Source organism: Siniperca chuatsi, linkage group LG2, assembly GCF_020085105.1.
Source record: "Siniperca chuatsi isolate FFG_IHB_CAS linkage group LG2, ASM2008510v1, whole genome shotgun sequence".
Lineage (NCBI taxonomy): Eukaryota > Metazoa > Chordata > Actinopteri > Centrarchiformes > Sinipercidae > Siniperca > Siniperca chuatsi.
This window is the reverse complement of record NC_058043.1, coordinates 17,334,031-17,350,325: the sequence shown is the minus strand read 5'-3', so window position 1 is coordinate 17,350,325 and position 16,295 is coordinate 17,334,031. Positions and strand designations below refer to the sequence as shown.

The following is a 16,295-nucleotide window of genomic DNA, read 5'->3' as shown; positions in this document are numbered from 1 at the left end:
CAACTGAGTGTATATGCATATGTGGGTTGATATCTTCATGTTGCAGAAACTGTTTATGACACATTACACTATTTTCTTGAATCCTTAGGGTGCAGACCTTCAGGCAAAACCAGATGGCAAGATGACGCAGCCTGTTAATATGGTGCAGTTGCTTACAGTAAGACAACACTCATTACAACTGTTTAAATTGTGTTCAGGGTTGTTGGTCTGAACAAGAGCTGGCATTGTCTGACATACTTGTCTTTGTTTTGTCTAATTTAAACAGAAATACCCCATTGTGTGGCAAGGCCTGCTGGCACTAAAGAATGACACAGCAGCAGTCCAGTTGCATTTTGTCTGTGGCAACAAAGCTTTGGCTCATCGATCACTGCCACTACAAGAAGGAGGCGCATTGCTTAGGATTGTCCAGAGAATGAGATTAGAGGCTTCACAACTGGAGAGTGTGGCCCGAAGAATGACTGTACGTGTCTTTTTGTCTTACTCCCATTGAGAAATTTTCTGCTTCATTGAATGGAAGCGGTTAACAACAGTTACCTTTTTTCCCTCTACAGGGGGACAGTGACTTCTGTCTTCTCCTTGCTCTGCCATGTGGACGAGATCAAGACGATGTCCTAAACCAAACTCAAGCTCTTAAGGCCGCTTTCATCAATTACTTGCAGACAAAGTTGGCTGCTGGTATCATCAATATCCCCAACCCAGGTTCCAATCAGGTGAGACATGATATTTGTAAAGTTTTTTTGTTTAAGATATATTTTTTTTAAGTTTACTAATTAGATTTGATGAAAAGAGATTATTTTAACTAATGTAACTTGTATGTATCATTCATGTGTGACCTTTACAGTTTCCTTTAAAACTATTATCTATTTTCCGTGTGGATTTTCATTTACTATTGTGGTCATTGCACAATGCACATGAGCAGAGGGAGGGGGCTTATTGAATATGCCTATCAAACTGAACCAGGATTAATCTGTGTCGTAAAGCCACGTCATGTCTGGTTTATTTCATGACTTTGAAACACAGACCAGAGACATCAAGCACTGATCAATAGATTCAAAGTGAAGAAAACAGATATGTGAATATAAAACTGATGTTCACAAATGCTCCGCAATTAACAAAGCAAAAGTGAACACTTAGTGCATGCTGTAGACCAGTCGTGGTGAGCTCAGGCTTTGAAACAAGTGGAGATGAATTCAACCCTGCAGATCTTCTGTTGCGGCACTCTGCTTGTAATTATGACATTGGGGTTCAAGTCCTGCATAAGTAATACAAGCTTTCTTTTACAATGAGTGCTGAAAATTCATTAATGGGTGTAGATGTAAGATGAAACATACCAACTTTGACGCATCAAATAGGACTTATAGGTCACGTGTAGAGCTGCAACGATTATTTAATTAATCATTTAGTTGACTGACAAAATGTATCAACTATTTTGATAATTTTTTTTTTGGTAATTTTTCAAACAAAAATGCCAAACATTTGCTGGTTCAAGCTTCTCAAATGTCAGGATTTGATGCTTTTCTTTGTCATAAACTGAACATTTTTGGATTTTGGACTGTTAGTCAAATAAAACATCGAAGGAGATTCAATTACCTTTTTTCCCCTGCTGTTTTCTTAAATTTTATAGACTGAACGATTAATCGAAAAAATAATCATCAGATTAATCGATAATGAAAATAACCGTTAGTTGCAGCCCTAGTCACTTGACTAGGATTTTCTTAAATATCTTAAAAAAATCTTAAATAAATATCATTAGCATTTTTAGAAGCTAAAGTTCTCTTATCAGTTGCATTGTGCTACTTGGGTGACATAACAGCCTCCGTATGGTGGTAATACTGTTTTAAATACCTTCAGGTTGGCTATATTTATAATATGCCATTTATAATAAACAGATTTCAGGGTGTCTGTTTACTTAATTATATTTAAGTGACATTTAGAGAGAACACATGGTGAAAATGTTTCTTACTATGTGGCTATAGCCATGGGTCAGTTTTATATTAGCTTTATTTTAATTTCCGTGTATTTAAAATCACACATTTGACTAAAATACATTTTAAGTACGTAAGTGTAGTAGTAAAGTGGAACCTTCAGGGAGGAACTTGTAACACTTGTTAGCCTGAGGTGACACTAAACCTAAAAACTATCCTCACCAGGGCCAGGCTAGTTTTCGTGGTAACTTAGGTCCAACTTACATAAACCTCCTTGAAACAGCAATTTCCTGAAAATTAGCCAGACTTATGAAATAAGCCTGGTTTAACTGGTAATCTTTCTTTATGAAACACCCCCCTGATATCAAATATGTTGGTTCTCTGGAACTTAAAATGTGTAATTGATATTTTCTTTTTTGTTTCCCCAGCCTGCCTATGTGCTACAGATTTTTCCACCATGCGAATTTTCAGAGAGCCACTTATCCCAGCTCGCCCCCGACCTTCTCAACAGGATCTCCAGCATCTCACCACACCTCATGATTGTCATCACCTCTGTGTAACCTTCACTGCTGGAAATTGTCCCATCGATGGATGTTCTTGCTGATGAGCCTCAGGAAACCAGAGGAATATGAGAATTTGTTTTTTCCTGGACACAATGGGAATGTGTAGGATTGTACCCTGTCAACTTTTTGCTTTTTTCCCCCATCAGTCTTTTTCTTTTTTCTTTTGTCACTCTGGTATTTTTGTCCTTCTCAAAAGAACTCAGGGATGGACCAAACCAGAATCAGTCTTATTTGACCATTTCTCTGCTGTATTTCTATTTATTGGAGTTTTATTTTAATGTTCGGAGATGCTCTGAAGAAAAAATCAGGATGTTTGATGAACAAGAATGAGTGACTATCTGGGTGGCCTTTTTCTTTCATCTATCTTTTATTGATTGTCATATTCATTTCTTCACAACAGAGGATCATAGAAGCTGTTGTACCACAATGGCTAAAAAGACATTTCAACATGTAATTTTAAATGATCATGTACAGACTTCCTCACCCAGGCTTTCTTTAGAGGAGGAAGAATTAACTTGTAAAACTATGGAGACCCTATAGAGGACCACTTTCGTTTAACAGCTCCTTTAATTCCACCAGCTCTGCTCATTTTCTCACACTACTGAAGCAGTTACACCTCTGACACCTGCCTTTGCTTTGAACAAGCTACAGTATGATTTGGGTACAGGTTTTTGTTTTTGAATACAGGACTTTGTAAATATTTTAAATATTTAAACTTTGACAATGGAACTTGGACAACTTGACAGAGACTTGAACTCTGGGACTTACCAGAAAGCAGAGTGTGGAAATTTAGATGGATATCCTTGATTTTTTTTTTTTTTTTTTTTTGGTGTGTAAATACTTGTAACACAAGAAGGTTAGCAAACTCTCCTGTTGAGTCTGCTGATGGCACTTCATATTTTGTAACTCAAATAAAACAAACTCCAGAAAACTTGAATATTTAAGATATAATCCTTTTATTTTTTATGTTGTGTGTTATTTGGCAAGAATGTTCACTCATTTTAATACTGAAGACATGCCATTCATTAAAAACAAGGTTACACGTACATTACATACCATACAACAAGGGTTTAAGTAAACAACAGACGAGGTTGTTAACAGTTACTGATGGCTTCTTTTAATGAGTGCAAATGGAAAATGGTACGGTACTTTTGCATTATTAAATAATCAAGTGGTGACTGAGCAGCACAAAAACAGCAAATATGAACAATTATAAATCATTTAACATATAATTTGGAAACTTAGGAGGCCTCAGTTGAATTACAATTGCTCCTGTATGAAAACAATTGTAAAAAGTCTGTCTGCTCAGTTCCAATGTATTGATGGGACAGTAGCTTGTTCCTATAAAACCTTGATTATAAGATGTAATAACATTTTAGCAAACTTAAAATAACTGGTTTAGGTAAAAAACAAACAAACAAAGGGACTCCACTGATTTTCCACATCAAAGTCTGTTTACAGGTGTTGGGGAGAACTACTACATATGTGAAAAAGTTGTATAAAGCCTTTTGTGGCAGCAGAGAGACTATTTTAACTAACTGTTGGGGCTGAAGACTACAAGTCTGAAAATGAAAAAAATCTGGGGGTGTGGAGTTAGAAAGAGGTGATGTGACCAGACCTCTAAAGCCAGCTACTCATCTTTGCTTGATGCTAGCGGCTCAAGGCTACATTAGCTGCTACTACCATCACACACCCAAGCAAGAAAATTTGCCACTTAGTGATAGTGACGGTTCAGACAAGCACACATTTTGATTTGTCATAGAAAGAAAAGCACAGGTGTTTCTAATAACTTTAACGATGGCTCTGTTCTGTTCGAGTGTCCCAGTGAGCCAGCATGAACAACACCAGGACCCTGAAACGGAAGCAGCTAAATAAAAATTCAGCTGTCATTAATTTTATTATTTACACCTGTGCTTTTCCTACTGTCACATGTCAAAATGTTCTATCACCTAAAAGGAACAACACATGAAATGATAAATCAGGAGCTTTATGAAAGGAGCCGGTGACAGGCTTCATAGACTTGTCGAGTTTGACTAAGGTACAGTGTGACGGCCCTCTCAGTACTGGACTGTCAGTTGATTAACTGAAGCTCACCTGCTGTAAACTGACTTCTTTTATCAATGAGGCATATTTAAGCACAAATTTTACTGCTGTCCAGATTTCCTTTAGGTAATTATTGGGTTTGTCACACAAGAAACATGATGTTTCCTATTCACAACCTAAACATTTTTAACTCAGAGTTGTACAAGGAACAGTACACTTTTCACTTTATATAAAACAGAAGGCTGTATGTTACATTTACCTCAAGGGAGAGATAATCATGTGTTAGATGCACTGTCGCTATGTTTGACTTAAATACTACTTTATTTTAAAATTACATGTCTTAGTGTTTTAAATCTACACTGGAGCCAAACAGTGCCACCAGCTGGTCTTCATACTGGGAAATGTTCCTCTTCATGATGTCCATACAGGGTCCCAGCAAACGCTCAAAAGCCTGGATGTCAATTACTGAAAGAAATAGAAAGTGAATTAAGATTATGTCATCCCATTGCAACCTTTTGTTTTCCTGTCCACCAGCTTGAGTATGCATTTTCCAAAACTGTAAAAATTGGTTCGCAAATAATTTTCCATTGAGAGAAATGTTTGGTCGTGTAACAGACAGCCTTTAAGTCTTGCCACTACAAACACAGCAGATGGGGTGTGTTTCAATATAGAAACATTTGTTGTAGAGGACCAATATGATGTTAAACAGGAGATTAAAATGAAAACAAACTAAATGATGTTTAAACTATGAGGATCAGTGGATATAATTTAATTTTAATCACAGTGAAACAGCAGGAATCCAGATTATTTGAATCGATTTGTCCAATCTGCCTCTGTCAAAACTTAAGCTCTGTAAGCCTCTGCAAGCTGTACAGTTTTAGTCTTTGAAAGTGGAAAACAAAGAAATCATCAGGTTCTTGAAGCTTCACCATCAGTTACCTTTGTGTGTAACTTTATACACTGAGTCTGTGGTTTCCGCAGACCACACTGTTGACAGTTTTTACATGGACTGAGCCAGCTGTTTGTGTTGTTAACAAGTAGGAGCACGGCCATTGGCTGTGAGTAGATTATGAGTTACTGTGTTTGCGCTTGTCTCTGCTACATCCCCTGTAGGCCTGCTGCACCACCCCTCCCATGTTCAACAGCCCAACCAGAGTCCAGCATCCAGCCAGTATCTTTCACTGAAAATGAATGTGCTGTTACTCCTGAAACAAAGAAAGACAAACACTGGTGTCTTTAACATACCTAAACATTTGGTTTCTCCCACAGCATAAACTGATGCTGCACGAGGTTTGTTGGTGACCAGCGCCAGCTCTCCAAAATACTGCCCTGTAGAGCAACGAGCCACCTCAACCTCTGTGTTATCCTGCTGACTGGCCTTCGTCTGTAACAGACACATAGACACATACGAACCTGTGAGTCCTGCAGTCATTTAGTACATTAACATCACCAGACATAAATATATATATATATATATATATATATATATATATATATATATATTTCATTTTAAGGAGGCAATTAAAATAGATTCAGTTATAATATTGGAAACAGTACTAACTTTGCTTTTTATCATTATCTTCACCTCTCCTGATTCCACAATGTAGAAACAGTCAGCCTCCTCCCCCTGCAAGTGCAGCAAGCAGCCGAAACACCACATTTATTAAGTGTAACCTGTTATTGATTAATACAAAGGCAGCAAAAGATACAGCAACTAATGTCCCAAGACTGTACCTGCGTTATTAAGCGCTCTCCGTCTTTGAACACTCGGGCTCCCAAAACATCCACAATCTTCATTCTCTCAGAGAGCTTTTGAAAAGAAAGTGAAGCATGATGACATGGATTAAATATCCCCATATTCCACCATCGTTTTGTTTGTGTAGAGTTTGTGTTTTCTAATATGAACCTCAAGAGACTTCAGAAGAGGAACACGCTCGATGAAGGCCTCATACACCCTCCTCTTCTTTGCATTATTTTTAACAATCAGCCTGTGAAATGTGGCTCGATCCTGAAAGAGCGCCAAACAAAAAAAAAAGGTGTTCATCTTAGCTTCAATTCTACCTTTAATTTTATTTCAGCTGAGATGTGCAGTAGTTTAGATTAATTTTTCAAAAATGCTCCACATCAGTTTAAAAAATAGTTTTGCTTGCAATAACGTTACGTGCCGGGGAATTTAACACCATATTTCATAGACTCCCTCGGAAACTGTACTCTGAGGTGAAGCATCAGATGAAGATCATCCTCTGTCGGACTCACCAGGCCCCACAGGGCGCCCTCCTGTGTTGCAACGATTGTGGCAGCCCGCGGCGTGTTGTACATGAGAGCCAGCTCACCAAAACTACCCTTATTGTCATACTTTCCAACGCACACACTCAATCCGTCCTTCTGCACAAAAATATCATACACACCCCTGGAAATGATATGACACACAGACAGGGGAGAACAAGTCATTGTAAGACTGACACACTGTCATCTAGTTTAAACATTATAAACAAAATAATGTGAGATCTGCCATTCACTTCTCTATGACGTAGAAGTTGTCTCCATCGTCTCCTTGGTCTATGATGTGTTCCTGAGGTTTGACCAACACCTCGAACATGCCGTCTAAAACCTCAGAGAACTGCTCCTGGAGGACATTAGGCGAAGTGTAGAACATAAAACATAAGAAGGCTTTAAGGCAGGATATAAGAGAAACACAAAAATGTAAATGAATGAATGTGAATAAGTGATCCCAAATTTACTTTAATAAAAGGCAGTGGCAAACAGAAAAGTCTTCAGCCTTGATTTAAAAGAACTGAGAGGTGGAGCAGACCTCAAGTTAAAAGGTCATAAAAACTGAATGCTGCTACTCCATGTTTTAGTTAGGGGATAGATCAGAACTGTATTTTGGCCCTAAACCATTCAGTGCTTCGTGAACCAACAGTAACATTTTAAAGTCAATGTTTTGACACACAGGAAGCCAGTGTAAAGATGTGAGAAACGGAGTGATGTGTTTCACTTGGTCTTAGTGAGGACTCTGGCAGCAGCAGTCGGAAAAAACTACAACTGTCTGATGTCTGACTTTTTATACATTACACTCACATTGGGTGCCTGTCTGTCTTTGTGTGTGTGTGTGCGTGTGTGTGTGTGCACCTAAAATTCACATTCAAATTTTGTCTAAAAAAAGAAAACAGTCATCATCAAAAGGACAACTAGTTCTTTCCATCCTACCTGCTCCAGTGTTTTAAACAGTAAAATGTCTCTGCACGCATCCTGAAGTCTGCGACGCTGCTCGTCTGTTTTGGGATGCACGACCCGAGGCTCTGCGTCATCGTCCTCGTCGTCATCGGGGTTGTACGCCTCTGCACAAACTGCAGCAGGACAAACTAATTAAAGAAATTACTGTACACGCCGGTCAGCAGGAATTAATATTCATTACACATATTGTGCCAGTTACTGACCTGAAACTCTGCGGTTGTATTTACTGGTGGTGGACTCTGCAGAGAGAGAGAGGCAGTGGAGAATAGATTATTAAAGCATGAAAAAGCTCATCATACTTTGTTGTTACAGTTCCTGTGTGTGACGTTGTTTTTTCTCTACAATGTGCACATTTTTCTCTTTAAAAAAAAAAAAGTATGTATATTACAAAAAATGTGCATCACATCTGTCCTGTGATGTCATCTTTTTTCCAGGTTAGTATGCTTAGTTTTTTATATGCATAGTGAATTGCTTGGATAAATGAGTGTTTTGTATCATGTGATCAGCTAGTTGTAAGTGGAGCTGTCATTTCTATTGCATCTAGCCTGATTTTGTTCACATGGATGTTTGCCTGACTATGACCTTGGAGGTTAAAACCTTTTTTGTGTGACACTATGAAGCTTTGGGGTTTGAAACATCTACAGTTACTTATCTTTCATTTGGAGTACATTTAGGGGAAGATAAACACAAACAAATGTAATAACACTCACTAACAGCGCCTTCCTCCTCGTCTTCGCCGTCCTTGTTGGGCTTATTTGACTTTGTTTCAAAGGTCACAGGCTTATTTGACTTTGTTTCAAAGGTCACTCCTTTCCGTGCAGGTTTGGCACTGCATTTCTTGGCTCTTTGGTCATTTCTTTGGCCCTCCAGAATTTGTGTAAAATGCTGCAACGCAAATTCAACCAAGTCTGGCGGCCTGTGGCGAAGCACCTCCACTGTGTATCCCTGCAGCAGCTCTTTCAAACCAGCCGGTATCTCAACAGCACTCATCATACAGGTTCAGAGGTCACGGGTTTGGAGTTTGATAGTTCACAATTAACCACAAAACCAAAACTAAATATCAAATATTTAGATTTGAAATATCAAATCTCAGCATCAGCTTGTCCCACGGATTTGATAAACATACTTCTGTCCGGACCGTCATCACAGGAGCAAAATGACTCCTCCTCCTCTCGTCCCACTCTCTCTAACATCCAGCAGCTTATTGATTTCTTTATTTAGCACGGCCTGTTGGAAAGTATTGACCAGGACCTTTCACATCCGATGTAATTAAAGGCTGTCTGATGGATTACGCATCACAACTTCATGTATTGGCAAAGAAACAAAACAGAGAGAGAGAAAAAGAGAGACAGGACTTTTAACTGCTGTAAAAACAGACACCCTCAGATAGATATGTTTAAAAAAAGTACAAGACTTCTTATACAGGCGTATGTTTTTAAATTCAAACAATAAAACTAATCTTGCCCATTATGAAGTCCTTTCTGGCAAGAGGTTCATAACGTTTTGAAAAAAGTGGTCTGGGTAGAAATCCCATTTAAATTGGGGACCCTCTATATGAGTGCCCTGTCCTCAGAAAATGTCAACTCCGGTGTCAAATAGTTACATTTTGAATGTGAAATGCTGCAGGTAGAAAGGCCATCACGCAACAGAAATACCTTCAACTGATGACTGAATTGACATTATTTATTACATCGTTAAGATGGAAAGAATACAGATTCTACTTAATAAATTCTGTGTATTTTTATAACGCATTATATATTTTTATTTGAGTATTTCTTGTACAACTGATTTGCTTTTGTATAAATTATTATCATTCTTTGTTGCAGTTGTTTGTTACAGTTGACTACATTTTATGCATATTGTAAAAATACTCAAAATAATCCAAATAAAAAGAGAATTTAGAAGAAAAAGTGCACAACCAGTCTAATTTCTAAATATGGATTCTGCTTTTTATTTCTATACATGCTGACATTCATATACAGTTCAGTTAATCTCATTATGACTACTTTCATTATTTCACATTAAAACAAACAGAAAGTCTAGTTATTATCGGTGGTCACTGAGTGGAGTGTGACCACGCAGAAAGCAGATGGTTTGAAAGGCGTGTATTACTGAGAAACTGAACACACACACAGTACAACAAAATGCACCTTTTCCCTGATATGCGCACCTGCTCGCAGATAACAAAAGGTAAGGCACAGCATGTTCAGTTCACTCCTTGTCTTATATAAAAAATAACAAGTTAAACAAAACAAGTAAAACAAAAAGGAGTGAGAACATTCGACTGTGTGTGTGTATGTGTGTGTGTGTGTGTGTGTGTGTGTGTGTGTGTGTGTGTGTGTGTGTACTGGCACAGGTACAGAGTCATCACAACATCTCGGCTCTGAACCCTCAGCAGCTCTGAATGATCCACGTGCTCTAAAGTACCACAAGGTTTCAAAAATAATCAAGTACATTTTTGGAAAAGTTTTAAAATCTCTTGGTATTGTTTGATTCAGTGAGTGTGTGCACTGCTAATAACGCTGTTGTGTTCAAGAGTTCTGTTCCTGGGATTGACATACGAGGCGGCGCTGAGCCTTCATCACAGATCCGGTGCTAACCAGTTCAGGAATTTCATTGCGCACTCAAATCCTAAGAAACAAGCCTGAAAGACAAAGACAGAAACAAGACTGTTTAGTTTGTGTATAATACTGATGGAAGCGCTCTCTCTCTCTCTCTCTCTCTCTCTCTCTCTCTCTCTCTCTCTCTCTCTCTCTCTCTCTCTCTCTCTCTCTCTCTCTCTCTCTCTCTCTCTCTCTCTCTCTCTCTCTCTCTCTCTCTCTCTCTCTCTCTCTCTCTCTCTCTCTCTCTCTCTCTCGAATTGATATAAAATGTCAGAAGATAAGAGTAAAAATGGCCATCACCCTTTCCTATAGTCCATCACACAAACAAAATCGACTGATTGATTAATCAGTTAATTGTTTCAGCTGTACTGTCCACTACCACTCTGTACTGTCCACTACCACTACCATAAATAAAGTTCAAATTAACTAAAATTGGTGTCAGCCTATCAGCTGATTTTATTGGTGATAGTTGGCCAAACGCACAATGAAATATTGTCTGACAAGCACTTGATTATCGAAAGCTCTACAGCAGCTGTAATACACTGATTAGAGTCCAGAGCTGCACATTTACTGGTTTGGAAATTGGACACATTCTTTGATTCCTCTTACATTTTTAATCTACTCAAAAATTGCTCAGGTGGGAAAAACGAAAAAACGGATTTTGGTCTCTTGAGGTGTTAAAATATACTGTGTGATTCAATTTTAAGTTCTGTTTTTGGTCTTAATCTTCAGCATGAAAATCTTAATTTAATACATAAATCTTCCTTTAAAACACCGTCACTACAGATTGGTGTAGTGATTGGACTACATCTATTGCTTAGTGACACTGATGTATGTCATTTTTCCAGTATCTTCCATACACTGCTGCTAATGACGAGATTTATTTTTTTCACATCAACCATCATCAAATCTGAATCACTGAGACTCCATGTGAGACATTTATGACCACACGTTGAATGTCCAAATGTACCATCCAGCTCCTTTGAGCCCTTCACAGGACTGAAGAATAAGCGAAGTGCACTCACTGCGTTTGCAGGGAAAGCTCTAAGCATGACAGCATTGAAGCCTTTATACAGAGAGGCCACGCCCTCCTCCCTGATCAGCTCCCGCAGAACGTCCCGAAAACCGTTGGGATATTTTCCTTCAGGAGCTGAGGGAGAGATCATCAGAAAACTCAGTCACATACACATTTTTTTAAAGACAAGCCTGCTTGTAAAAGAAAAAGTTATCGAGAGCAATACAGAGCAAAAATTAGACATTTTTCTAGAAGTAGTAAGTTAAAAACAACTAGACTTGTGAAACACTTCTAAGAATAAAACAAGTCAAGAGGCTTCTTTACTTCTAGATATCCTACTGCCTGGATGATGTAGACACTAAACACTGAACTTTTCACTTTCTCAGTGTGCTACGTTCAGGTAAGACCTCTTTATTACCACACGGAACTCAATTTAAGAGCAATTTAAAAAAAAAATACATAAACATGGCTGTCAAAAAAGAAAAGGAAAAAAAAGTAGAGCAGCCCATGTTTGACTGAACTTAAGTCATTTAAAGTTTGAAACTACAAATAATACTAAAAAGAAAAGAATATCCAAGAACAGAATCAATGGCAAGATGTCCATCTGTGTTGCAAAGCAGACAGGATGCAGACTGAACCGCTAACAGTGGTCTGGATAAATCTGGATAAATGTAACAGAGGACACAAAACAAATGGAAGAAATTAGGCAAAAAAGAGGCCATAAAAAGGTTCATTTTAAGGCCATCAATTTCAAGTAAAATCTGAGACTTTTTCATACCTGGTAAGGCAAACAGATATCTTAGCCTCAACAAACTGGAATCTAAAAACAAACCTGTTTGGAAACGAGACTTAAGTACGTCGGCTGGAATTGCGACCGCCCAGTTGAAGATCCCGGCCATCCCTCCAGCAAACAGCACACTGGGAACGCTGAGCTCGTTGTGGCTGCAGGGAAAAGACAACAGGTCCAACTGCTCAGAGGTCTTTTTTTTTAATAATATCACAGACTGTTGTAAACACTGTAAGGAAAGAACAAATATTTACCTTTTTCCTGGTGGTGTGAGCAGGTTCTTCAACCACTCGTAGGATGTGAAGTACATCCCGCTCGCTGGAACATCTGAGTTACAGAACAAAAAAAAAAAAAGAGTCACTTCAGCTGCAAAATATTCAACCATAATCTCCATAATTTATGAAATATAGTTATACATTTAACTAAATGGATAAATGTGAATGTTTCTATGTAAACATACAGTAGTTTACTACACATTAATAGAGACACTGTGACCCTACAGGAGGGTAGACAAAATAATGATAACACTTCATGAAAATGTACTTAAACTTAGAAGTAAATTCATCACGATTACAAAGTTACAAAAGAGGGTCGTATTAGATTGTAAGTCAACTAGCTGATGCTGTCAATCAAGCAGTCTGGCAGTCAGCGGTGAGATATGTCTGCAAAGCACCGAAGAAAAATAACTGAGCTCTTAAAAGTCCAAATCATTTGTGCTTTAACTGCAGCAGCATGTGTCAGTAACTGAATGTGTAACTGATAAAATGTGTTAAAAATGTTTGTATTGAGCTATGTTGTCAGGACTTAGTCCATAGCTCTTTTTTGTATGTTGCTGTCAGTAAGGTAGTGATCAATTAATTAAGTTACTGTTACCGGTTCCCTTGTATCTTAACAACTCCTTGCCAGGAAGCCATGTAGGGGAGAGCAGCGAATTTTTGTTACATTCCCTTATCTCCTGTTTTTTTCTATGTTGACAGGAAGTTATGTTTAGACCTGTAACTTTTCTTTTTGTGTAACTTATTTAGTATTGTGATTTTATTTCCACTCACAGAGTGGGTTGGTTTGTAATTTTGGCCAGGGATCTCCCTGATGTTACATTTAAGCTTCTACATCTGACAATAAAAGATTGAAATAATGAACAAATTGACTCTTAATATTCCTAATATTACTCCCCTAGACCGACTTGGGGTTGTAACAAACCCGGGATTCAAAATACGTTAAAAAAAAGGGGCTCTGCAAATGTTTTACGGCGGCAGGAAGTGTATTCAACATGTTTCTTAGACCTCAAGGACACACACAGTGTGTTTTAGTGAGTGATACTGAATGTAAACAGTAACTTTGTTTGTTTAAAGGTCCAGTGTGTAACATTTAGAAGGAGCTATTGGCAGAAATTGAATATTTATGTATGTTTTAAGTATGTTTTCATTAGTGTATAATCACCTGAAAATAAGAATCACTGTGTTTTCATTACCTTAGAATGAGCCGTTTCTATCTACAGAGGGACTGGGTCCCCGTCCACAGAGGCCGCCATGTTGCACCGCCATGTTTCTACAGTAGCCCAGAACAGACAAACCAAACACCGGCTCTAGATAGGTCCCTTCGTGAGTTTCACGGCCACCGTAGTTTTTTCCACATGCTTGGAAGGGGAGGGTGAGGCGAGCGGTATTCAAATGGTTGCAAACTGCAATTTCACCGCTAGATGCCTCTAAATCCTACACACTGGACCTTTAAGTCCTTTTCCATGAAGTGTTCTTATTATTTTATCTACCCAATGTATATGTCAAACTTTACAGCAAGTTGTGCCGTCTGCTCAGGTTTAGGCTCTGTCAGAGTAAAGAAGCACCTCTCATGAGAGTCAGAGCGGTGCCTTTGTAGATTCCTCTGATCCCAGACTGTCTGTACAGCTGCTTCACACAGTCCATAGGTCCCGCATACTTCACCTCTCCTGTTGATGCCTGGATCTGCACACACAGAAACACACACACATTATTTTACACTCACTGTCATTTCTCCTAAATAAATACCGCTCCAGAAAAAATATACCAGCTCTATTTTGGCACATGAAATCTACTATTGAGCAGCACAGAGGACAGTGATTAGATCCTGTATATATCTGTACAAACACATAACCTCTGACCTGTAGGAGGCATTTGATGCGCTCTCCAGGAGCCATGATGGCCGTTGTGAACACACCAGACAACATCCCTGCAGCAAACAGCTGTGGATACCTGCAGGAGACGATGTGCTTACATATTATCACCCATAGAGTGTTTGGAACAGTTAAGTGAGCAGTACGACCACCTACACCTGAGCAATCACCTACGTTAGGATATCATCAGGGGTTCTCTGTTGTAGTTTCTTGCCCAGTCCAAATCCAAAGAAACAGACTGCAAACATGGGTGTGACTCCAATGATCGGGGCCAACATGCCTTTATAGAGTCCTTTCATACCCTGTGAGGGAAGAAGATGGCGAGGAAACATCGGCATGAGGGAGGAAAGACATTTTGGACAATATTTTATCTAATATATCCCTGAGATTAAGGCAGCATGCATCCTCACCTCTTTGGCTAAGGTTTTCTTAAAACAATCAATGGTTCCAGCATACAGGAGGCTCTCTCCAGGTTTGGGTTTGGGCTGAGTCTGTAAACGCACCTGAGAGAAAAAGAGGATGCACTCAACACACAAAGAATCAATCATCACCGTGGCAGCAGGTTCGACCTTGTAAGGTGATAATATGTCGTGTTTACAGCTTGTTACTCTGCTCCTGTGTGTGGCCAAAGAACTGAAAAGAATTGTGACGCTGCTATGAACTGAGCAGGACACCTTATAGTTAAAAAAAAATAAACATGACTTGTTCGAAACTACCTCAAAACACATTTTGGCATTTCTGAACTGCAATTTCTTGTTATTTACTGACCGACAAATACACCAACACCATATATCTGCAATAAGCTACAACTGGCCAATTGGCTGATTGATCAGCACTACTCAAGAGTCTTGAACTCTACTGTAGGTCTAATGCGGTGATAATGGAGGCCGTAACAGCAACGGTGAGGTAAGTCATTTAACAGACTGCATGTGGGTCAAAGGGCTGCAGCAGCCTGATACTCTGAGCTCTCTGAATACAGGAGTTTGTTACATCCACACAGGTGACTCAGACCAGGAGCAAATATCTGACATTTGTTAGTCTCTGGCCGCTGGCGCTGCAGTGTCACCCGATGCACTCCCATTGTTGTTTCCTAAAGAAGTGCGGTGTGTAAGTGAGACACACTAAGTGCAGTAATCACTTTAATGGTGTCGAGTGGATGTCCGGCGAAGACGAGGCAGACCCCTCCAAACCCTCCGGCGAAGAAGTTCTTCAGCGGACTGATCGGCTGCTGTTTAGACATTTTTACTTTCCGCTCTGCGGGAAAAAAAAAACACAACAGCGACGGCTGAATGAAACCGACACCGAAAATAAACTCTCACACACCGAGAAATCAAAAACCAAGAAATAACATCTCACCTGGTCGACTGTGTGAGAAGTGTTGGTGTGCTGCTGTCACTGTTGGACCTTTCACCCACTTGTCTACCCGGACCGGTCAGACTGCCACACAGCTTCACTCTGGTGCGTCTCTGTTTGGTGTCCGGGTGGAAACTTTCAACGGTGTTTGAAACTTGAATAAAGGTTAACTGATACAAATAAAATAATAATCTTTCAGGACATTTATGCTCGTATGCAACTTTTTTCTACCTCATATGCTTTTTAAAATATTAAGCTTTTTTCCCCATAATGTTTTTATAATGAAACTGAATGGGAGAAATCTTCAAATCCTCTTCAACCTACTCCACTTTGAAATACTCCTTCTGCATACTGGGTCATAAGACTTTGAAAAATTAAACACGTATTCAGATTTTTGATATCTTTTACAGTTTTATGCTCTTTTCAGTCCTCTTCCGAGGATATAATGGGTGTGTATTGCATGTAGCTAGTGTGTCACAACTTTCACTTCTCATACACAATTTATACATCATAATGTAGACAAATTTGTCCTCTTTCACACAATGTAATTATTTAAGCAATAAGACTTACTGCCTCAAAGCAACACGAGTCAACTGTCCCATTGACTCTAATGTTATTTT

General features: G+C 39.0%; 2 protein-coding genes across 7 annotated transcripts in view; one reads left to right on the top strand and one right to left on the bottom strand.

The window, feature by feature from the left end:
• si:ch1073-335m2.2 (msx2-interacting protein) overlaps nucleotides 1-3,425 on the top strand; it is a 20,944-nt gene extending 17,519 nt beyond the window's left edge. For all 4 annotated transcript variants that reach the window (XM_044213699.1, XM_044213691.1, XM_044213714.1 and 1 more), the window contains 4 exons: nucleotides 89-157; nucleotides 266-460; nucleotides 552-710; nucleotides 2,354-3,425. In XM_044213699.1, coding sequence (XP_044069634.1) covers nucleotides 89-157; nucleotides 266-460; nucleotides 552-710; nucleotides 2,354-2,485 — 555 coding nt within the window. In that variant the 3' untranslated portion in view covers nucleotides 2,486-3,425. The remainder of the gene's footprint in view (nucleotides 1-88; nucleotides 158-265; nucleotides 461-551; nucleotides 711-2,353) is intronic.
• LOC122884402 (mitochondrial carnitine/acylcarnitine carrier protein-like) lies at nucleotides 3,320-16,295 on the bottom strand. Of its 3 annotated transcripts, XM_044214321.1 has the most exons (18): nucleotides 15,679-15,829; nucleotides 15,461-15,576; nucleotides 14,733-14,825; nucleotides 14,497-14,624; nucleotides 14,311-14,401; nucleotides 14,017-14,134; nucleotides 12,428-12,500; nucleotides 10,962-10,964; nucleotides 8,479-8,753; nucleotides 7,972-8,007; nucleotides 7,742-7,881; nucleotides 7,051-7,157; nucleotides 6,788-6,941; nucleotides 6,438-6,539; nucleotides 6,266-6,340; nucleotides 6,093-6,158; nucleotides 5,777-5,915; nucleotides 3,320-4,996 (listed from the first exon to the last, which is right to left on the bottom strand). In XM_044214321.1, the coding sequence occupies exons 2-18, from the start codon at nucleotides 15,560-15,562 to the stop codon at nucleotides 4,872-4,874; spliced, it is 1,827 nt and encodes a 608-aa protein (XP_044070256.1). In that variant the 5' UTR covers nucleotides 15,563-15,576; nucleotides 15,679-15,829; the 3' UTR covers nucleotides 3,320-4,871. The 3 variants fall into 3 exon arrangements, with proteins under 3 accessions (XP_044070256.1, XP_044070248.1, XP_044070237.1); XM_044214313.1 differs by lacking the exons at nucleotides 3,320-4,996; nucleotides 5,777-5,915; nucleotides 6,093-6,158; ... (6 more) ...; nucleotides 8,479-8,753; nucleotides 10,962-10,964 and adding exons at nucleotides 9,696-10,412; nucleotides 11,397-11,521; nucleotides 12,219-12,328; nucleotides 16,246-16,295 and having other exon boundaries at nucleotides 15,679-15,810; XM_044214302.1 differs by lacking the exons at nucleotides 3,320-4,996; nucleotides 5,777-5,915; nucleotides 6,093-6,158; ... (6 more) ...; nucleotides 8,479-8,753; nucleotides 10,962-10,964 and adding exons at nucleotides 9,696-10,412; nucleotides 11,397-11,521; nucleotides 12,219-12,328.